A 24,176-nucleotide genomic window follows, 5' to 3' on the forward strand; every position below is an offset into this window, starting at 1 on the left:
ATTTCTCCTGCTTTAATAGCTATTTGAATCTGGTACAGGGAAAACACTAATAAGTGTAGGACAGGAGGTATTCAAGGTCTAGGGTTGGGAACTGGTTTGGTTTTCTTGGGTCGTGTCCATGGTAAAAAAAAAAAAAAAAAATCTCAGAGTTGTCCAGAAGATGGCGCTGTCAACTCTGAACGAGCTGCTGAGCTTTTAGGACAAGCACAAGCCTCTATCTCACTTACTCATATACAGAGGTGACAGCGGCTGAATCCTAAATGTCTCCCTGCTAAACAAATGTAGTGCACTTGAAGCTTTTTTTTAGTTTATATAGGGCACTTAGCTAGGGAATACGGAGCTATCTACAGAAGTGACAGCGGGTTAATCCCAAATGTCAGAATACAGGACACATCGTGCACTGCGTAGGGCGGATAAACCTCTAGCTTAACACTAGGTAGGGCACTTATAAAGGGAGGAGGCAGTCGTTTGGGTTTCAGCCAGAGTCTTTTTACCGCACTGAGAGGACGCTGAAGGAAGACCTTGCGCTTTTTCAGCTTTTTTTCCCCTTCTCTTTACATTTTTCTAGTTGTTTTTCTGAAGAGCGGGTATTTTTGTTGTACTGGATGCTCATGAGAAAAACTTCTCCAAAAGCAGATTTAAAAGCAAAGGATATATATTTCTATATTTCTATATTTCTATATTATTTCTCGACTCCCATAGGAGGAGTTGATTTCCAGGGCAAGTCCACTTCGGCTGCATTTAGTGCCCTAAGTGTGTGTGTGTGTGTGTGTGAGAGAGAGAGTGTGTGTGTGTGTGTGTGTGAGTGTGTGAGTGTGTAAACCGTAAACCTGAAGCCATATGATGAGTGTAGGAGATGAAGGAGGACGCTTTAGGCGTTAAGGATCAGCAGCTCGCCTTCACTGCGCTCGGGTTAGGGAGAAGATGCTGGATGCTGTGTTAAACCCGGTGGGCTTGTGTAGCTTCTCCACTCGGGGTCGTCACCCACCCGTTTCATGCATTCTCTCAGATCTCGAGACACAGAGAGGACACTAGGATCGGAAGTCCTCTGTGGACTCTTAAAGCTGTGATTTGGAGGAAAATGTGTGGCGCTGGACTCGCCATCAGGACGCTTCTTTACAATGATGGGACCGCGCACTCAGCCACAGCCAGGTAAGACATCCCAGCTATCCAAACCTTACAGGTCTTAACCTTATAGTTCTTAACACATCTGAACTGCTCTCCTAACTCTCAGATCCTTTAGTGCACAGCTGTAACCTACTATAACCTACTATAACCTCAAGTGTAGGTCGATTTGGATAAAAAAAAATCAATAATAATAATATATATTAATAATAATGCACTCATTTAGCTTATGCTTTGTTATTATTATTATTTAGTTTTTATCCAAATCGACCTACATCTGAGAAGCTGAGGGTTAAGGGTCTTGCTCAAGGACCCAGCAGTGCCAGCTTGGGTTTTCAACTCGAAACCTTTCACTCATAAGCCCAAAGCCTTAACTGCTGAGCTACCAGCCTCTGGATGTTCCAATAAACACTGAGACGTTTTGCTGTGGCATTAGATTAAAGAGCAGTAGTGCATCACTGGAGTGATGAAACAGTACAGTACCATTTAATCTCCTGACAGAGTGTGTCAGATGAAATATTTCAGAAACACTCTAGAAACAGAATGGTGTGTGTTGAATGACGGAGGGAGTCTGGTGATATTTTGCTTGATTAGTTTACACACAGAACACTTTGCAGATTATTTCTTTTCACTGAAGGGACTGACGGGTTTTTTTTATGACATGGATTTGGCAAAGCTCCTGCTTTTGGATGTGATGAAGTTGTTTTTGGAGAATATCCGAGTTGTTTTCCTGGTGGACACATAATGATATTACTGGATTGGCTTCATATTGTCTCAGAACTTTCCTTGTCGCTGGCATGGTATCATCAAGCATCTTTTGTACGTTTAGTATGTATCTTTTACCTGAAAACGTGAATATAGTATATGTTTAAAACAACATAAATTGTATATCGGACATTAAGGACCACTGATGTATCTTCCCAGATAAAGGATAGACACTAAAGATACATAAAATATACAAGAAAAAGTAAAGATTGATACCTTTATTTCTGAGAATGTAGTTTTATTCAGCTTAGTTTTAGTTTAATTTTTAGTTTATAACACAGAGTTTTTTCTGCATAAATTGGATAGAGTAACAGACCTCTCAGAGATGGGATCTAAGCTCAGAGTTAGGGTGTCACGACTTCACGATTTCAAGGGGTGGTGCTTCTACTTCTTTGCCACACCCCTGACAACTGTTTCCCCAGTCAATTATGGATATTATATAAAAAGTGATAAACAGCCTATTATAAGTACATTTTGTAAATTAGTGCGCTGTGGCTGTGCCTGTGAAGCCACTATGTACATTTGATATCATTTTGTATTTTCAATTATCACATATTTCCCCCTTCTGGCATCTCTCCTTCTCATTTATTAAGACACACTGCAGAGGGATTACTGCTTCGAAATGAAAAATATAACAACCTCTCTGGTACTTCTCAAAGCTATCCAAGCTACTTTTTTAAAATGAATACCATATATCTGAGAGCTGACACTCAGGGATTTTTGTGACTGTCTTTGCCAAAGCGTAAACACAATCCACACAGTGCCCTCAACAACACATTGCTCTTTTGTTTACACCTCTGCCATTAAAGTCACCCTGCACCCACGCCTCACCTCTGCACACTAAACACACACAGATACACACACACATGCCTGAGGGCACGCAAAGGAGAACATGCAGAGAACATTCTAGATATCACAGAGGAGCTACTTTGCTGCAGTGTACCTTTTGCCACACGGACAACAATAATAACAATGAGAATTAGTCCTTAGACGTCCTGTTTAGCCTTAAGGTGTAATTCCGGGCTATTCCCTGTAAACGGCCTATTAAACATGCTTAAAGAAATGACCTGTAATTATGTAAAAGACAGGCTGTCTGTAAAAGTGTATCTGAAGGTGCTGCTTAGGAGATATACCAGCATGCTGCTTGGATGTAATTGCTGGTGATTCACCAGCTTCACATTTGAATAGGCAGAGATGTAAATTACCACACATCACACGGTGTACCTTCAATGAAAATTGGTTTAACACTTTGACTGAACGTGGGAAAAAAGGTCTTGAAGGGATCTGCTCGGATTTTACATCATAATGTCAGATATTCATTCATAAAACAATCTCTGAATGGACTGTCTTTTTATGGAAATAACTAATGATTCTCTCCGTTTCCAGAGGCGAGTATGACTCCACCACATCGCCCATCCAACCCTGGTGACAGGTATGCTCTTACACTTTTAATGCTTTGCCTAGTTTCTGTGTTCAGATATCAGGATAAGTTTATGAGCAGACATCTGCATAAGAGCCAGCATTAATGTTCTTCACAATATCGTTAGACACCAGTATATGTTAAAGCTTTTTTTTTTTCCCCTTAAGTGCTTATGTGCACTGCATCAAACTGTTTATAGGAATCGGCATGCATCTTAATTAGCAATGCACTTGTGAATGTGTTCTTTTCATGCAGTATACCAGAAAAGAGCAGGAGCTATAGCAACATATTTACAAATTCTGCATCTCATATGTCACTGTCCGATACTGCCAGTTCCAGCTGTGTAGAATTTGCCAGCTGTTCCCTTAGGCAGATGCTTCGCTACTCTATGTGCAGTGCTGCTGGGATAGCTTCTGCATGGCATTTGTATTATTTGTCAACATGTTTTTCATGGTTTTCCCTGTCAGGCCACCTGCTGAAACGGTTAAGAAGAGCAGCGTCGGTAACACTGGACTGATTCTGGACAGCTCGGCGCTGAAGATGGCTGATGTGGACTCGGAGGTTCCTCCTCTCCCACCACGCTACCGCTTCAGAGACCTGCTTTTGGGGGATCAGTCGTTTCAGAATGACGACAGGTAAGAGTGTTTCTACAGATCACACACGAGGTCCTATGTTTATAAAGCGTTTATGGGGCCTGGGGAAACACAGGCATTCATAACACATTTTCTGGAGTTTGAGAGCATGTGATGAAATGAATATTGAAGGGAGTCATGCAACAAGCTGAGCCTTTAATACACATTTTTGCAAGACTTCATAATATTTGGATAACAATATTGACAGATGCCTATATTGTGCCTTCATAGCAAGCTAACATCAGTTGTATACAACTTTCGTAAAGCAATGCTGGTGGATAAGACTTTATGTGACTTTGTCTTTATATGAAAAACGTTGTAGTTATATTTGTAATTTTTTATCCTTATCTTTTAAACAATTAGTTTCTTTCTACTAACCTTCAAGTATCCATTCCATTTCTGTCACATGGGCTTCATATTTCTTTAGATGGTAAATACAGTAAATACCCTTCCATAATGGTTAAGACTGCAGGTACTGTATATTCTAAATAAAACATCTCTCAGTAAATATAAATGAATGACTTACATACTGCATTGCTTGTGAATGTGCTGTGAAGGTCCAAGTGCTATCGCTGTTTGTAACACACTGGGCAGTAATTTACACAGTTGACCTTAGTATAAAGAATTGCACAATGACAAAGAATGTTTCTTCTTGCAAATATCAGGCACAGCTCTTTACACACACTCAGTAGATGTTTTGTGCAGTTGAAGCTGATCACATGCTCAGTGTGCTCATTTTGTAGAGAAATGTGTGCTGAGGGAGCTGTCCTCGGCACTGGTGCTGAAACAACACTGTTGCGAGAGAGAGAAACTGTACAAGGCGACAAGGCTGAATAGATCGGGGTTTAAATATCACTGCAGCGTTTGCTAAATGACTCAATCTTTTATGATAGATTCAAGGCTATCTCCTGTCCTAATCTCCTTCTCTGCCTTATTTCAATGACAGGAAGCTGTTGCCTATAATGAGATGCTTTGAATTTCATATGAATGTTTCATATTTTTTACATTTCTTACTGTGAGGTGACATCTTTTGTACAATTTAACTTGGAGAGAAAATATGTACTTATTGATATATGATATTGGATTCTGATTATGGCTTTAATCATAGTGCTGTGTGTTATCCTGTGGTCTTTAATTCTATTGTTAGGGCAAGGAGATACAATAATAGATATCAGTCTTGCAGAATAAAACTTACCATTATTCTTACGTAAAAGTGCACACATTGCCATTTTGCGCAGAAGGTGAAAGAGTTAGTTATTACGCAAAGCAAAGCAAAATCCCAGTAAGACAGCTGCAGGAAGTACCTGCAGGAAGATTTAGCTGACACATGAGTGGTGGTGCACCATTCTACCGTGCAGCGTTGCTTGCACAAACATGCTCTGTATGGAAGAGTTATCAGAAGGAAACCTTACCTGCGACGTCATCACAAAAGTCCAGTATGCAAAACAACATCTATTTTGGTGCTGTGGACCAATAAAGAAAAAAGGTATGTTTGGAGACAAAAAAAAGAAGCAGGATTTGATGAAAACAACAACTTTTCAACTGTTAAGAATGGGGGTGGATCTATTATAATTTGGGGCTGTGTGGCAGCCACTGGCACAGCAAACATTGTATTCAGGTAGACGCAAGAATGCCTTCCAGGAAATACCAGCAAATTCTGTAAGCATATGTGAGAGTCAATCAAAAAAAAAAAAACCTGAAGATTGACTTCTACATCAGGACAATGATCCAAAACATACCTCAGAATCCGACATGAACTGCTGAAGGATTTGAAATGGCCTTCACGGTATGCTGACTTGAGAGTCATTGACAATCTGTGTGTAGAGCTTAAACATGCTGTGTATTCAAGATGGCCCGAGAATATCTTTGAACTAGAAAGGTTCTGCAAGAAAGAGTAGATGAAAATTCATTAAACAGGAATAGAAAGATTCCTAGCTGGCTACAAAAAGCATTCGGAAGCTGTGAAATGTTCCAAAGGGGGTATTTTGTAGAGCATCCAAACGTTTGCACATGCCACCATTACTATTAAAGTATTTTCTGTTTTTCATCAAATATAATGTAACTGTTCATTAAAATTTGCAGAAAAATGTTTTTTTAATTGCCACAGAAGTTGTGTTTACTTCTTTTCCCTTCAAAAATCATCAAAATATGTAATTTGGTGATGGGTGCCCAAACATTTGCATGAAACTGTATATTAAAGGTGATACATTTTCTCACATTTTCTCAATTCGCCACAAACATGAAGAAGCAAACAAAAATAGAATTTTATGATTTATTACCTTGGATAGACAGCTATATTATAAACTATTATATTCTGAACAGCTATAACAAACTCAATGTGACCATTTATTCCTGATAAGGAGGTGGTCAATATGGCACAACCACATTACCGATCACATTAATTGTGTTAAGCTTTTAAATTATGAATATAAATGATGGGCCTCCAAATTAAATAAAGAAATGAATGAATAAATAAGCCAACAATGTATTCAATCAATCAGACACTGTTATTTTACATTGGCCAGTTAGCTAATTTTAGCGAAGCTCACTAATATCACAGTCAATTAATTCAGGAAACAAAAAATGACTAAACATTGTTTTACAGAAATTCTTTTGCTTTATAAAATATTCAACATCATGAAACATTACCCTTAAAATATTGTGATATAATGTCATTAATCATGATGATTATTCTGCTAATTCCTCAAAATTCCACATTCTCTTTATTAAATTTAATTAAAAGCAGAATTTCGGAGTGTGTGTATGATATCCATTTGCCACCCAGGTTTAAATAAACTGCCTTGCTAATGACCAGATTCCCTTCCAGTTCCATTAGTTATGTCTGTGGTATCCATTTTACTGTACGCTGATGTTTTATTGTCAAACACAGGCTCAGAAAGTGTGTGTCCTTTCTGGCTGTTGTTAATGGAAATCAATTGCTGGCAGTAGGTTTGTTTAATGAACAGTTATCTCCCTGATTCATGAGCAATGTCACTTTTATCTGCTCTGCTTGTTACTGTGACCAAAGAAACTTTTAACACAATAACTTTATAGCACTTGAAATCTACTCAGATGGAAAGGTTCTCATTAGGTCTAATGAATTATATTGAAATTCTGTAGTGATGATTTTGAGAAATGGATAGTTCTATCTCAGCATACCTCAGGTGGCCTTGTAAAGTATGCATGAATTTTTGCTTCTTTTTTTGTGACACGCAGAAAAATGGTCGAGAAATAGGCAAAGTAAAACACCAGAATGACTCATAAATGTTACAGAAGATTATTTTATCAATTGCGTTGATTGTTGTAAAATTCTGTAGGTTAAAAGCTCGCTTCTGATTAGTCAGAATGTGTTGAATTTTCTACAACAGCAGCACTGGTAATAGTTACGTCTGCAAAGTCTATATTAATAAAGCCACTGTTGTATGTTATGGTTTCTGTAGTTACTTCTGTAGTTACTCCAAAGACATATCAAGAACAATAAATACACTATACACACAATATAACAACGGTTATAGGGGTAAGGGAGAGTGCAGACAAACCAAGAGCATATAAAATATATGTACATGAGTATGTATGTATGATCAGGTGCTCTGTGTGTGTGTGTGTGTGTGTAATATCAAGTGCAGAGGAGCTGAAAGGAGTTGGTGGTCATGAGCTCAGGGTTTTGTTGGCTTGGGGAAAGAAGCGCCTCCTTAGCCTCTCAGTCCTGGCCATGTGGTTGCGGAGGTGGTTTCCAGCCTTCAGCCGGAACAGTCCATTGTTGTGTGTGTGTGTGTGTGTGTGTAGGATCTTTTAAAATCTTTCCTGCTCTGGTCCTGCACCGCATGGTGTACATGTCCTACAGACTGCGCAGTACTGACCTGGTGATCCATTCAGCAGACCTCACCACCCTCTGCAGGGCTTTGTGGTCCTCAGCACTGCAGATCCTGTACCAGGCGATGATGTTCCCAGTGAGGATGCTCTATGGTGGCATTCTAGAAGGACTTCTGGATAGCTGAGGAGATGATGTGTCACCTTCCATATTGTAGTAGAAGTGGATTTGTAAAGTGGACGCCCCACATATCCGGATTGAAGTGTGTAATTGTTGTGGTGAAGTTTTCTGTGAGGAGATGTTCATTTTTAATGTTAAGTTTTCCAACATGGGAGAGTACTTTTTTCAAGTATCTGTACCTGATTAAAATATTTCAGATTTTACAGATACTTTAACTCCACTACATTTTGAAGCAAATTATCCTACTTTCACAGCATTACTTTCTGCACTCTGTTAATCATTACTTATTACTCTGAAGTAGGAGGGAACTAGATTAGCTAAAACATCTAAATACAAGACATGTTGAAATTGAAGGAAACGAATCACAGTACAGCACACCTTTTAATTGGCCAAGAAAGGTAACTGAAAGCCATCCATATCATACAAGCTTCAAAAGGCAGAAATATATCTGGTGGATCAAACAAAGCTGGGGCAGTGCAACACTCTTGGACTTATCTAAGAGATATGTCTGAAATATTGGAATAGAAGAATGACGTTTTTTTCCAGTGCATGTTGTGTCTCCCTGGTGCACTGAGGATCAAAGCATTCAAAAATCAGCCTTCTAATTTTAGGAAATGAATGTTTAGGAATTTAACTAAACTCTTTTGCATTGATTTGCCGTCAGAGAGGTCTCCAGAAACTGCTCAACTAAAATACCTTAATGCTTTTACTTTTGACACTTAAATACAGTTAAAAGCAGGTGCTTTTGTAGGAATGTAGAAATGTAAATAGAAGATTTCTACTTTTACTTGAGTAGCCTGTTAACAAAGGTGTCTTTACTTTCACTCAAGTGAAGGAGTTTTTTACTTTGTCCACTGCTGAACATGAATGAAAAGAGAGGCTGGTGAGGGAATTACTGTTGTATCATAAGTAAAAGCAGGAACTAATTTGACTTGTGGGCATTCTACTGTCATGCCGATGCTGGAATTGGCGTCTAACGACACATCCCAGAATTTAGCACGGCCTACAAATATGGCCGCCGAGGACTACAACACCCAAACACTCTCACGTTGATGCCGATTCCAGTGGTGACATGAACATGAGAGTGTTTGGGTGTTGTAGTCCTTGGCGGCCATATTTGTAGGCCATTGTAGTCATTTGTAGGCCATTGTAGTCATAGTCACGGCCACACTCACAGTATTTAAGGACTTTCAGTACACACATGCATTGCGAAGTATACGCTGTGTCCTTTTGCGCCAGTCGTTTTCTTACTGTTATGGTCTATCTAGTTTGACCTAGTTGTTGTTCACATTTTGCTTCTGTCTGCCCTTGTTTATGTTGTCTGCTCATCGCTTGACCCTTGCCTGTTTTTTTGGACTACATTTTTGGATTACGTCTTTGTCCTGTTTGCTAAGATTAATAAAATCATTGAGTACCTGCACTTGCGTCCTCAACTGCTGCATCTACAACATCAAAAATAACTATAAATAGATAAAAAAGTGTAACATTTCTGTCATATAAGAGGAATAAAACACTTGCTGTTATAGGAAAATAAACTTCACCACCTTGTCATTGATTATTTTCCAATAACAGCATGCAATGACATGTTTATATATTCCTTGCATATTTAATTCTTAAATGTATCCAATTGTCTTGTTCAGTTTCAACATGTGAATGATGTATTCAAAACTTACTTATTTAATTGAATGATTAGTCACAGCACTAAAGAAAAGATTTGTTTAATATGCTTATGTGATCACTGAAATAGTGATTAGTTGCACTCTTAGTTCTGTTTATGTCTGAGACCATTGTTTCTCACCACTATATCAGGGTGATTAGTGATTAGTCAGTGGTGTGGTGTGTGCTATCTATAAGACCACACACACACACACACACAATGAAAATGTTGCTCTCAGTTGTATGTTAAATCAAACCTGCTGTTATCACCTCTTTGCTTTGAAGCGGATAAATAATGTACACTGTCTTAAAATAGGTAGTGAGAGACAGAGGTTTGGTTTCCTCTCTAGAGACATGAACCAGTTTAAAGCTCTGTGTTAAAGGACATAAAGTGACATTTCAGACAAAATGATCCAAGATAAAAAACTAATAAATGTAGTTAAATAGTAGAGTATTTATTATTCAGGGTTTGTACATATTCATATAAAGCCAACGATGTGTGTGTGTGTGTGCCTTCTTGTGTGCGTATATGAATGTGTGAGAGTGCATCATTTGTGTTGTATATGCACTATAGCCAGAGGGAGTCTGATAGAAATAAGTTGCTTTGTTAGGGCTTTTCTAAACCTCAAGGTCAAAAAGAGGTAATATGGACAAACACAGCGTAGGCGAATCTCCACTTAAAAGCAGAAAACACAAACAAGGTCACTTACTTATAGTAAGAATCAGGAACACAGTCAGGGGTTGAGAGTAAATTAGGAGCAAGCAGGAAAACACCGGGACTGTTTATACAGGCTGTGATTAGGGCTGTGGGATATGAACAATATACTATATTGTGGTTATGACTGTATTGGACCTAGTTATATTTTAAAAACACACAGAGGAAACCCTAATGTGATATTGGCTTGCATTATTTTTCGCCAAACTTGACTCGTGTGATTGATAAGATCACTTACTAAAATTTGGATTACTACCTGGATTAGACCTGCTGGGTTTTAATTAAAGAACATCACATCAGACTTTTTATATGTTTATAGTTACATTGAACAAGTTGTTTTCCATTATCATTTATGATATACCATCTATAAACTGCCATGTACCAGCCTCTCTGTTTTCTCTCTCTCTCTTAAAGTTAATAAAACAGACAAAAAAAATTCAGATTTTCATATTACCAAGAAATAGCACAGTGCAAAGTCCTCTGACTTTTCCTGAGTCGGAAAATAGAACAGCTTTACCTGTGACTGTTGCACTGACACTGGAGACTCCTTCCAAAAATGTACTCCTCACAGAAAACTTCACCATATCACCTATAATGCATGCTGTTTTTTATCACTTCAATCTTCCGTACCATGATTTATTGAAACAGCTACATCTTGTGAAGTGGATAAGAGTGTGAAACGACCCACAAAATAAAATGTGTGTGTGTGTGTGTGTGTGTGCATTAGAAGCTTACAGTGTACAGTGTTTATGTGCTTTGTGTAAGTGTTGTCATGCTGGTTGCTGAAATGCTGGACAGTTTTATTCTACAGGTTTTTAACATCAGAACTGTTAAATGTATCTTTTTGTTTTTGTTTGTTTGGGTCATCTCTGTGTTTACAGCCAGGCCTCTGGAAAATATCATTTAGCCAGATAATATATGGCATTCTAACTTAGAAATTGCTGGCCCCACCTTTAATAAATTAATGTGTGGGCATACTTTATGTGTGTGTTTTTAACTGCCTAGGCCATGTTACAAAAGCTGAAGATTGACAAACAGATTTTACTTTTGGTGCCAAAAGATGTCACCTGTGCTATATCATTGTACTTGTGGGGGGAAAAGGATAGAATTGAATTTGTAGACTAAATTTGTATATATACATTTGAAATTGATACTTATTATAGCAGTGGTAGTTCTTTTGTCCTTTTTTTCTCTGAATTTGAGAGCCATTTCTCTTGTTACCTGAGTCATTTTTTTTAGTACAGTGTTTGGCTGCTCTATCCACCTCTGCTTGGTCACAGAGTGTGGGCGTTCAGAGAGGGAATCTCTACATGCTTCATTATGCCAAGGGGTATGTGTGTGTGTGTGTGTGTGTGTGTGTGTGTGTTTGCAAAAAGGTGGGAGCTGTCTGACTTTAAGGGGTGAGCAATGGGTGTGTGTGTATGTGTGTGTGTATTTGTATGTATGTGTGTGTGTTTGCAGGTGTTGTTTATGCACTGTGATTATCTCCAGGGATGTGTTCCAAAATTGAGTGATTTGAGGTCTTTCCTTCTGTTTCTCAATTATGTGTGTGTGTGTCAGTATGCATGTGTGCGTGTCTGTGTGCGTGTGCATATTTATGTGTGTCTGCGTTTAAGTGTGTGGGAGCTGGAGAGCCACATAACTGACAAGTGGAAAGGGAAAAATCACTCATGACAGAACGACTCCAGCGCACCAGCAGTTTTTCTGTGCTTCTTATTACAGCCAGTCACATCAATCTTCCTTTTTTTTACTGGATTCACTGAACTGAGACATAATTTCAGTGGAGAGAATACGGCGCTCCTCTGCTCAGTAGAGGAAGGATTGTGGTGCCACTATGACATAAGTGGCACAAATGTCTCTAGTGTAGGCCACGTACCTGAATTATGCACTGCATTATGCTATCTAAAGGTGCTTTTGTTCTAGTTTTGTATTTCTTAGCATTCAAAGCTGTGTGACTAATTCTGCCTAGAAGCAATGATAAAACTACAGGCTTAAATGTACCTGTACAATGTTTCTTATAAAATTCTATTCTGGATGTTGTGCGTCTGAGCTGGAATCAGTCCTCATGTTTAGGATTGTAGATGCATGTTTTCACCTCAAGGCAATCATCTACTTAATTAAAATCCCCACACAGTTTTGATGAGCCAGGACTTACCGCTGTGAGTCCAACATTTTCTCGCTGCGCACGGTGTGAGCATGAAATTGGTCCACACAACTGAGTTCCACAGTCAACTTACATGCTATTCAGGCATCACTTTTGTGTTGGTCTAGATGCAGGTTTGGACTTATTTTATTGAAAAAAACAATTTATGGTAAAGTCTTAACCTCCTGGCAGAGGAAACCAAGATTTGAGCTTAGCAAATTTTATGTTGTCATCAATCTTCAAAAAAGCCCCCACACCAGTCACAAAATAGCCCCAAAGCAACAGTAATCCACTTCATTATTTTACATTGCGTCTGCTGATTTTTCCTTGTATACAATTAGGCTTGTGCTGAAAACAGAATAATCTTATTTGGGTAATTGCATGGAAAATAACCACCATAAATAGTTAAACATTAGGGGAGGCGGGAGGGAAGTATTTGACACAGACTTTAATGGAGGCGAAAGCTGCGATTTTGTTTTTATTTTGCTTTACATTTTATTTTTTACTCTAAGTGTTTACATATAGCAATAATAATAATGATAAATAATTCGAATACTATCAAAGAGTGGCATTAAAAATTCAATTTAACTTGTTTGTAGCTTGTTTTACTTTATATTTAAACACAAATTGCCAGAATATTAATAAATTAAAGATTACAAATGACTTTTTTGTACTTTAGGTCATGGTTCTTTTACTGTAATTAACTTGCCTCGCGAGCATAATTTAGACTGTAGCGAGTGAGGGGAAAGGAAGTGCACATGTGACTGCGCTCTCATGCTCTGTATTACAAATTACACCATAGACTGAGCTTTGAGATAACAAAGATATGCACAGTTGGTTTGATTTATGTTCACATAACCTAGGCTACTTAAGATGCATTTTGTATAAGCTAGGAATTATATCTGCCTACCGAAATGGCACCCAGTGAATGGGATCTAATCAGTTGAAATATCAGCTAAAGTGAAATTCTGACGCTGTGAACTTCTGAAACTTTTTTAAAAAATCATGGTGCTGATTGTGCTTAATGATATTTTACATACTTTTTTGCATCCATTACCTGTGTGGTTCAACTTTCTGTCAGAGCTTCTAGATACTTTATAAACATTGTAAACAATTATAAATATAGGATTTTGAGAATAAAGGTATAAAGAATAAAAAAAAAGCTTAAAAGCTTCTGTTACATATAATTGCTGTAAAAACTCTAGTACTTGCCTTTTAATTGGCTTGTACCCTTACACCTGAATACATTATATACATATAAAATGATATGCCTATGTGTTATACCTATATAATGTGGCTGTGACTGGTAAGGTACTGTTCATACATGACTGCCAACTCGAATTACATTTGTTTTTATGCAACTTTGTTGAGTAAGGGCCAGTATGACTTATCACCAGGAATCTGGAGTAAATATCAGGATTCATGACTCTACTAAATCGTTGATGAATAATATTAGCTTGTCTTATTTCTTGTTCATTCAGTTCCATTAAACAAAATTCACAAATTTGTGAGTTTAAGATATATTTTAAATAATCTTTAAATGGTAAAACATAAGCTAATGAAAAAAACTAATGAATGTGATTACATTTTGCATAAAAACAGTCAATGTAAATATAAGTGTATAATTATAATTATATATAACTCATTTCAGTAGAGTCCACTGTAACAATGCCATAACAATTCTATGGCGCTACATGGGGGAAAATCCTATTAAACCCTGTTTCATCATTATAATCAAAGTAATATTTGGAAAAATAAAATTGGAAATGCACTCTGTGCACAATGGTGAAATCTGTGAACAATGGTGGACTGATTATTCAGTATACGCCTTTTAGTAATGAACAGCTTGTGCTTCGTGATTTAATCTCAATCCATTGCAGCATTGTATTGTTCCAGATTTTAAAAATGTGATGAGAGACCTCATGAAGAAACGTTATTACAAATCATACAAAAATGTTTGTATTTAGAGCGTGCTTGTATCTTAGAGAAAATGTTCGACTTTTTTTTTCAAATATTCTACAGTGTATTGTATAGATAATGCTTCCAAACAAAGCATCACAAGTAATATATAACACAGAAAATACTTTTAAAGGCCAATTGTCCAATAGTGAAAGCTCTCTAAAAGAAATGTCATTTGGTTATTGTGTAATATGGGAATTTTACTACCATGTCCTTTCATATGCATAAGCCTGTGGGCCTAATTTATATGCCTCATATGTTGTCATGAATATATAATGGCTACAGATGTATAATGCCCATATTAGTGTCAGCAGTGTGTGTAACATTGAATAGTTTTATGTATAGTATAAACTCAAGTACATGCGTCCCTGGAGGAATAGTGGTTAGGCCTTGGTGGTCTCACCGCCGTGGCCTGGGTTCGATTCCTGATCAGGGAACCAACCGCAGTCCCTGGGCTGCACAAGACAGTGTACTCCCAGTGCTGGTCCCAAGCCCAGATAAAATTGGGGAGGGTTGCGGCCTGCTATTACAGGACTAAAACCTGAACCTTTAGCAAAGTACATAAAAGTAAACATACATACATAAACTAGAACCTAAGAGAATGTAACGGGTTTACACTACTGACTAGGGGACAACAAGACAACAAACCACGATCAGTAGCCCAGCCATTTACGCTGTCTTCTAAGTGCATGTAGTTTACAGGTCTAGACAAGAGTAACTTGTGACAAGAGCAAAATACTGATAATTGCTAACTTCTAGCTATAGATAAAGTCCTTCGTTGCAGTCCTTGATAAAGTCCTTAGTTGCAGTCCTTGTGCTTGGTTAGGCTTTTATGACAGGCATTTATATAATAATGTTTTCTATAAAACATCATACACAAGTGCATGTAGACAAAAATAAAAAATATATACTTGCTGTTATAAAGGAGAACAAACACATTATTAATCTATAAAGCCTCATGCAATTATAGGCGATGAAAAAAAATACTAGTCAGAACTTCACCTGGTCTTTAGCTGTCCATTTTTGATGAATGTGCTCACTGTTGCCTCAGATTCCTGTTCTTGGCTTACAGGAGTGGAAGTCGATGTGGACTATTGCTGTTGTAGCCCATCTGCTTTAAGTTTTGAAATGTTGTGCATTCTGAGATGCTTTTCTGTTCACCATGGTTGTAAAGTGTGCTTAAATGTGATTAAATGCTGGTGTTGGTAATCAGGAGAGGCGGAGAGTTGGATGCACGTATGCTGCCGGAGCAGCCGGAGCTGGATCTATAAGTAAAACGTAAAGTAGATCGGTCTTTAGTAGTTGACGATAAGTACATACATACAGATCACACTATGCAACGCACTTACAGCACACCAACAAGAAATACTATCATCCTTAATCTGTGTTTGTCCTCCCTTATAATATCAGCAAATGTCATTTTTGATGTTCGTCTACGTGTTAATCTGGAGGTGTTTAGCCTTCCTCTTATGCCTGTATGAGTCTGGAGGTGTTTAATGAGCGCGTGTGAGTGTGATGGCTGATGGGAGGTGAGTGCTCAGCTAGCTGCGCGGGGCACTTTGAGTGGTTCGTCATCCGCTACAGTCTAGACTAAAGGCCACATTAGTCACTGATGTACTGTACAGCAAGTGGGCGGGCAGCAGAAAGCCTTGCTGTCAGGAAAAGAAGAAAAAAACACACAGGCTAGGGCACGATCATGTAACGAGGATGTTCTGTCAAATGATTAAATCAACACACTGTGTCATCAAGGTAGGTCTCCTCCTCTAAATCAAATTTAATAGACTTCATGTGGTGTGAACATTGGCCAAGGCTTACTGTGATTGCAGCATCACTGCCTGGATTATTTTAACTCACTGTTACCATGACTGTGAATATCATCTCATCTTTAAAGGAGCTTTTTTTGCACAATAGGCTTCATTAAATATCTATATTGTACACTCACCAACCAATTTATTGGGAACTTCTGTACACCTGCTTATTCATGCAATCACCGGGTCTTTTTCCAATTTCCAACGATCCAGTTTCACAGTTCCCGTGCTTACTGTATCCTCAGATACCTCTTCTTAGCTGATGGGCGTAGAACCTGATGTGGTCTTCTGCTTTTGTAGGCCATCCACCTCAAAGCTCGATGTTTTGTGCATTCTGAGATGCTTTTTAGCTCACAACAGTTGTAAAAAGTGGTAATTTCAGTTACTGTATCCTTCCTGTCAGCTCAATTCTCCTCTGACCTCTCTCATCAGCAAGGAGTTTCCACCCACAGAACTTCCTCTCACTGCATGTTTTTTTTTTTCACCATTCTGTCTAAACTCTATGAAAATGTTGTGTGTGAAAATCCCAGGAGATCAGCAGTTTTTGAAATACTCAATCCAGCCCAACAACATCATAGTCAAAGTCAGTGAGATCACATTTTCCCCCATTCTGTTGTTTGAGGTGTACATTACCTGGAGCTCCGCATGATTTGACCTGTATGTGCATGATTTTTTTGCATTGCCTTGCTGCAACATGATTGGCTGATTGAATAATTGCATGAATGAGCAAGTGTACAAGTGTCCCTAATAAAGTGATTGGTGAGTGTAGAAACGCATCATCAGTGCAGTGTGATGATTCTATGTGTCCATGTGAAATTTTCTGGCAGTGCTGCAAATGAGCTCTCAAGCCGTGCCCTGACAATTAAATTAGCTGACACTGTTGAAGCCCTGGCTGTTGGGTGTAATAAGCTGCTTCAGGGGGAAAAGAGAGAAGGAAACTGTTTGTGTGTGTCATGGTGCTCAGTGCAGTGTGAAGAGATGCAGTCTCAGGGGCTAGATTCGAGAGGAGAGTGGAGGATTTAGTGCTCTTATGCGACCAGACAAGCACTGGTAATGCAGATCCTCATGGAAATCTTAGAGAAATAGATTTTCCATCGCAGTGTTTTGTAATGCAACAGCAGCGGTATTAGAAGCAACAGGTTCAATCTGTGCTCAAATCTGTTTTCCAGCAGTTTAGTTGTTTAGCGTCTAGTGGAAACACATCAACCAAAATCATTTTCTACTTTAATACTCTGCACATCCACAATGTTCTGTATTTCAATCTCATGCAAAAACATGTTCAAAATAATCAAAATGTACTGAACATATGAGCAAAATAGTGCTGTGGAGTCATGAAACACCCCATCAGAGAAATGACGTAATCACAGACATGCTGAAAGGCAAATACCAAAATCATCAAATAATAATCCTGTTTCATGATCAGGCATAAGGTGCAGATTCACAGTTCAATCCCCAGAATGTGTAAATGATTTCTCTGAGACATCACCGTGATATTTTAGGCACTTCATGATGATTGCTCGGCAATTCTCAGCTAAGCAATTCCACGCCAAATAATTAGCTGCATTCACACATCTGTTTAATATTCTGTGTTCACTCACTGTCTTTTTTTCCCTCTGATTTGAGTGCAGTAGTTTAAATAAATACTCAAACCCGTGGACTGATTGCACTTTAGACATTGACAAATATGATTAATTATGCAAGCTACAAGGTTTGCTTTTTAATATATAAGTTTTGGACTTTAGATACTTTGTTTGTTTTGGTTTCCTTTGGCTTTTTCTGTCCTTATATGTATGCATTATTAGTAGTTTTCTGTCTGTTCACTCTCTTTTAATTCCTCTGTGTCTTCAGGGAGGCTCAGCATGTGTGTGTGTGTGTGTGTGTGAGACATTACAGTCCCCTGTTGGCTGATGTTGAAGTTGAAATTAAACCGTTTTTATACCTTATGCCTAAATCTTAAGGCGTTCTTTTTCAAAATGTTGCAGTAGATATGTTGTATAGCTAATAAATAAATAAATAAATAAATAAATAAAGTACAGAACACTTTGCTCAAGAGCCAAAGCAGTACACATTACAAAACTTTCCCTAGAGCCCTAATCAAATTTTACGCTTGTGCCTTGGCTATTCATTTGCATATTCCTCATCATAACACATTTATAGTTTTGTTACCAGGTGAGTTTAAGTTGTTATGAGTTATATAACAACAACGGAGCTCCAGGTTAGAGCTTCCTTAAAATCCCACGAAGAATATTCCCCACTTTTGTGACTGTAAACATTTCCTATTAATTTTATGTAGTTGCTGAACTGAATAATATGCTTATAAGTTTGATTAGTAGCAGTAGGAAGACAAAATGCTACTGAGATCTTTCTAGAAAGAAAAAATACAACAGAGAATGTTTTAGATGTGTGAAATTGTCTGTAAACTTAGTGCTAAAGGATGCTGATATACAATCCAATTGAAACAAATGTCACCCAATCAAGCAGCTGCTATCTAATGAGACATCTGCAGAAATGGATGTGAAACTAAAGCTTGAAAATAGAAATGACGGATTAGCTCATAAAAAGCTGAGGCCTTAGACAACTTGGGTCATCCATCTAGTCATGGCATGTCGTTTGGTAAAGCTGCAACTAATATCTGGTTTCTGATTTTCTGGTTTCATGATTAAACTTTCCTTACACACATTTACAATATTCTGACTTGGTTTTACTATGGTGCTTATTGTAGATATAGTTATTAATTCTGGACTAGTATCATGATTTTACTGTGGTAATACAGTAACAGTAGTTTTTTAATGGTAACTGGTTATTATACACTGATCAGCCATAACATTAACATTGATTATCTGTTATATCTATGAATAACATTGATTATCTCATTAAAATGGGCAAGTGTAAGGATCTGAGTGACTTTGACAAGGGCCAAATTGTGATGGCTAGATGACTAGGTCAGAGTTATGGTTGGATTTCCCTTATTTTCAAATCCCAATGTTGACAGGTATGTCCCAGTATGCGGTGGTTAGTACCTACCAAAAGTGGTCCAAGGAAGGACAACTGGTGAACTGGCAACAGGGTAATGGGTGCCCAAGGCTCACTGATGTGCGTGAGGAGTGAAGGCTAGTCCGTCTTGTCTGATCCCACATAAGAGTAACTATAGCACAAATTGTTGAAAATGCCGGCTATGCTGGCTATGACAGAAAGGTGTCAGGACACAGAGTGCAGTGCAGCTTGCTGCGTGTGAGGCTGTGTAGCCGCAGACCTGTCAGGGTGCCCATGCTGACCCCTGTCCACCAGCAAAAGTGCCTACAATGGGCACATGAGCATCAGAACTGGACCATGGAGCAATGGAAGAAGGTGGCCTGCTCTGATGAATCACATTTTCTTTTACACCCTGTGGATGGCCAGGTGTGTGTGTGTTGCTTACCTGGGGAAGAGATGGCACCAGGATACACTATGGGAAGAAGGCAAGCCGGCAGAGGCAGTGTGATGCTCTCGGTAATGTTCTGCCTGGAAACTTAGGGTTCTGGTATTCATGTGGATGTTCCTTTGGCACGTACCACCTACCTAAACATTTTTGCAGACCAAGTACACACCTTCATGGCAACAGTGTTCCCTAATGGCAGTGGCCTCTTTCGACAGGATAACGCGCCCTGCCACACTGCATAAATTGTTCAGGAATGGCTTGAGGAACATGACAAAGAGTTCAGGGTGTTGACTTGGCCTCCAAATTCACCAGATCTCAGTCCGATCGAGCATCTGTGGGATGTGCTGGACAAACAAGTCCAATCATGGAGGCTCCACCTCGCAACTTACAGGACTTAAAGGATCTGCTGCTAACGTCTTGGTGCCAGATACCACAGCACACCTTCAGAGGTCTTGTGGAGTCCATGTATTGATGGGTCAGAGCTGTTTTGATGGCACAAGGGAGACGTCACAATATTACACAATATTAGGCAGGCGGGTTTCATGTTATGGCTGATTGGTGTATACTCTTGATAATGACATTGCCATGGCTTTTACTGTTAACATAACTCTTATGACAATACTATAGCTTACTATATTGTAGATTTGATATTGGGTTGATGTTTGATATGGAAGAGCAATTGGGCGTAGTGTTGCCGCCTCACAGCTCCAGAATTGGGAGTTCAATTCTGAGTTACTGTCAGTGTAGAGTTTGCAATGTTCTCCCCAAGACTATGTGTGTTTTTTCTGGGTTCTCAAGTTTCCTCCCTCTGTCCAAAATCATGCCTGTAGGTGTATTGGCAACTATGAATGAGTGAGTGATTTGGCAACTGTGAGTAAGTGAGTGAGTGTGTGTATGGTGAGCTACGATGACCTGGCATCCCTCCCAGGGTGTATTCCCACTTTGTGTACAGTTTTACCAGGATAGGTTTTGGAGCCACCATTACCCTGACCAGGATAAAGCAGCTAATTCATTGAAAGTTCTGGAGCACATACCAGGAACACTAGAGGTTATTTGGGAATACACCCTGTATTGGCTAGTCACACACTCACTTACACATGGGGCAGTTTAGAGCTGTCCGTCCACTTACTACAGTAGGATGTTTTTGGAGGTGAGAGAAAACCAGAGAACCCAGAGGAAGCCCAAGCAGTCATGGGGAGAGCATGCAAAACCCCACACAGACAGTAATCTAAGGATCTGGATTGTTGAGTAATTTATTACGTGATATTACTTTATTCCAGGATTAAGATGCAATTTTATTATGTAATAGTAAAAAATACTGTAGCAACCATGCATCCTACTGTTCATGCATTACACAAGAAACTCCTAAATATTACATATACATTTATAGCATTTATCTGATGCATTTATCCAGTTACAGAAGTGTTTAACATTTCTGCAAATCCACGATATACAGATTCACTTGTGTACTAAGAGGGTGACATAGTGACCATAGTGGTATAACCATGGTTTGCTATCCTTTGGGTTCTCTGCCATCAGAAAAACATGGCTCATTTTGGGGAATTTGCACACCATAATTTGACAGCAAAATCAGTTTCTGCTGTCCCTGTGACTGTGGATGTGTGACTGTGAATTTTTCCTAATACAGAGAAACAGCAGACTGCTAGCACAGCTCTCCACCTCCATCTGCCGTTTTGGGCTGAGAACTGAAGCGTAAGTGCTGAATGAGGTGTTGTGTGTGCTGTGGCACATTTCTGCTCTTCGTCTATTCTTGCTGCTCTGATCATGATGGGTTTTTTTTTTTTAAAAAAAAAAAAAAAGGATTTCAAACTTGGTTAGCTTGTCTGGTTGCCTGGTGGCATTTTGGTATTTAGTCAGAGGAGATACTTCATTAATTATATGTCAGAATGATTTACGCAAGTTTTTGTGTACCATGATTGATAAACTACAAACTATGTTGATTCCCAAATGATCACTGCTTAGATTTTAATTTACTAATGATGTGATGAGCATAATCTGTTTTCAATTTATAAATGGAAAGCAAATTGCAGTGAAAACAAATGCACCCAACTATATACTGTATGCAATGTGAAGGGCAAAGTGTATAGATTGTGTGATTCTCATATCTACCACGTGGTGTCTCTCTGTTAGATCTGTCTCCTCAGTAATGTTACATAACAACCACATCCAGGAGGCTGGAGGAGAGCAGAGCTACAGCAGCATATTCACACTGCATCCCTGCAGTCTTACTGTCACATGCAGAAACATCTGAACGAACACATTCACTGTATTATTAACTGTACATTGTAAAAGAAGAATTTTTTTAAAAATAACAGCACTTTTCGATTGTCAAGTCCAACATTGTTGTTGAAATAACATAGAAATAATATGCAATAAACACAATAAATTAGCTGTACATTTAAATTAAATAAAAAAAAAAATAAGGCAGAACAAAGACTGTTTGCTCTTGTTAGCTAATAACACAATTCATTTATCTGAAGCATGTGTAAATGTTCACCACTGCACTGTGCATATTGTGAAAATTATGCAAAAGTTAATTGCGCATTTATCAAAATGTTAATTATGGTGTCGGTGCTAAAAGCATGAATGGCAATAGCAGCATCACATATTGGTATAAAATGTCTCCTTTATTTAATTATGATTTAAAAAACAAACAAACAAAAAAACAGAAATCTGAAAGCTTAAATGACAAATACTGTATACTGCTGCTTTCTCAAGTAACATCTTAACTTTATTGTGAATATATACTATTGAAATCATAATAAAATGAAATATATTTAGGGCCTTGCTGATCCTGCTTATACATAGGCCTGTCAATTCTGAAATTTAAACTGACTATTCACTGTAATTAATTTAATTATCTTCTCTTCTGACTTTGTCAATTTTATAATAACAGCATAAAAGCAGTATGATAATGTGCATATATGACAACACAGCAGTGGGTAGCATTCCAGACTTACAGGTCCAGGGTCCTAGGTTTGATCTTAAGCTCAGGTTACTGTGTTGTTTCTCCCCATGTTTGTGTGGGTTTCCTTCATGTTCTCCGGGTTCATCCTACTGTCCAAAAGCCTGCAGGTAGATGGAATGGCTATGCTAAATTGCTCCTGGGTGTGAATGTGTGTATATGGTTCCATGTGATAGACTGGGGTGAATTTTGACCTGGATAAAGAAGCTTTTATTTATGCCACATGCATTACATTGAAATATTTTCACTCAGAGTACAGGAGCTCATATAGTGCCAGATGGTTAACAGCTCAAGGGCCCAACAGTGGCAACAGCAGTGCTAGGGCTTGAACCCCCAATCTTCTGATCAGGAACCCCAGAGCCTTAACCATTGGGCCATCACTGCCGCTTGTGAATAGTGGCTAATGAAGACAAATGAATTAAATTTCTCTTTTATATTTAAAAACAAAGTCACAAATAAAAATTTACCTACTGCTAAAATAGACAAATATATTATTGAGCAATAAACAATGTTGTCACGTTAACACCAGAAGCGGCATCACTCTACAATCCACATCTGAGAAGGAGATGAATGGAAAACGGCCTTTAGCACAACCTGTGGTCACTTTGAGAACTGAATGATGCCATATGGGCTGCCTTACGCTCTATTGGTGTCCCCATGCTTATAAATGATGTCCTCTGAGACATGCTGGGCAAGTTCGTCATTGCATACATGGATGGCATATTGATTTACTCCCCATCCAAAGAAATACACAGGTCTTGGCTTGTCTCTAAGAAAACCATCTCTCTGTCAAGGGGGAGAGAGATGTTTCCAAGCTCCATCCAGTGGTTTTTTTTTTCAGGAAACTATCTCCAGCAGAATACAACTATGATATCAGAAACAAGGAGCTCCTTGCCATCAAGATGGCCCTAGAGGAATGGCATCACGGGCTGGAGAGGGTGCTTCACCCGTTTGTAATCTGACCACAAGAATCTTTAATACGTCAAAACTGCCAAAGACTAAAGTCATACAAAGCACGCTAGGCTTTGTTTTCTGCCCTATATCAGTTCACCCTCTCCTACCTACCAGGTTCCAAGAACACCAAAGCAGACTTCCTCTCATACTTATATCTTACCCCACCCAAAGAGAACATGGAAGAATGCATTTTGCCACAGTCACGATTTGTGGGGACTTTCACCTGGGAATTCAACCATAAGACTGACACACTCCTGAACAGAGAATACCCACTCAGTGTCCAGTCAGCAAAAAGTATGTGCCACCCCATCTCTGAGACAAACTCATCATGTAGGCACACACCTCCACAGCTACAGGACACCCAGGCACCCACAGAACTCATCAGGTTCTCCAGTGTAAATACTGGTGGCCCCACATGCTCTCTGATATTCATACGTTCATCTCCTTGTGCACAGTTTGTGCTCAAACCAAAGTTCCCAGAACCACGCCAGCCGGAAAACTACTCCCATTGTCCATACTACAGCAACCGTGGTCTCATATAGCAAAGCCTAACTCATCTTCAACCATGTGTTCAGGTACTTTGGTATCCCAGAAGATATTGTGA

At 38.7% G+C, this 24,176-nt stretch overlaps 1 protein-coding gene across 5 annotated transcripts in view; it reads left to right on the forward strand.

Moving 5' to 3' along the window:
* Nucleotides 1-256: 256 nt before the first annotated feature.
* kcnt1b (potassium sodium-activated channel subfamily T member 1b) overlaps nucleotides 257-24,176 on the forward strand; it is a 94,762-nt gene continuing 70,842 nt past the window's right edge. For 2 of the 5 annotated variants that reach the window (XM_026931322.3, XM_026931320.3), the window contains exons 1-3: nucleotides 259-1,152; nucleotides 3,277-3,322; nucleotides 3,778-3,945. In XM_026931322.3, the coding sequence (XP_026787123.1) occupies nucleotides 1,122-1,152; nucleotides 3,277-3,322; nucleotides 3,778-3,945 (245 nt within the window). In that variant the 5' untranslated portion in view covers nucleotides 259-1,121. Of the gene's footprint in view, nucleotides 1,153-3,276; nucleotides 3,323-3,777; nucleotides 3,946-24,176 lie in introns of all 5 variants that reach the window. The other 3 variants (XM_053228764.1, XM_026931317.3, XM_026931323.3) reach the window with 3 other exon arrangements.

Source organism: Pangasianodon hypophthalmus, chromosome 24 (genome assembly GCF_027358585.1).
Source record: "Pangasianodon hypophthalmus isolate fPanHyp1 chromosome 24, fPanHyp1.pri, whole genome shotgun sequence".
Taxonomy (NCBI): domain Eukaryota; kingdom Metazoa; phylum Chordata; class Actinopteri; order Siluriformes; family Pangasiidae; genus Pangasianodon; species Pangasianodon hypophthalmus.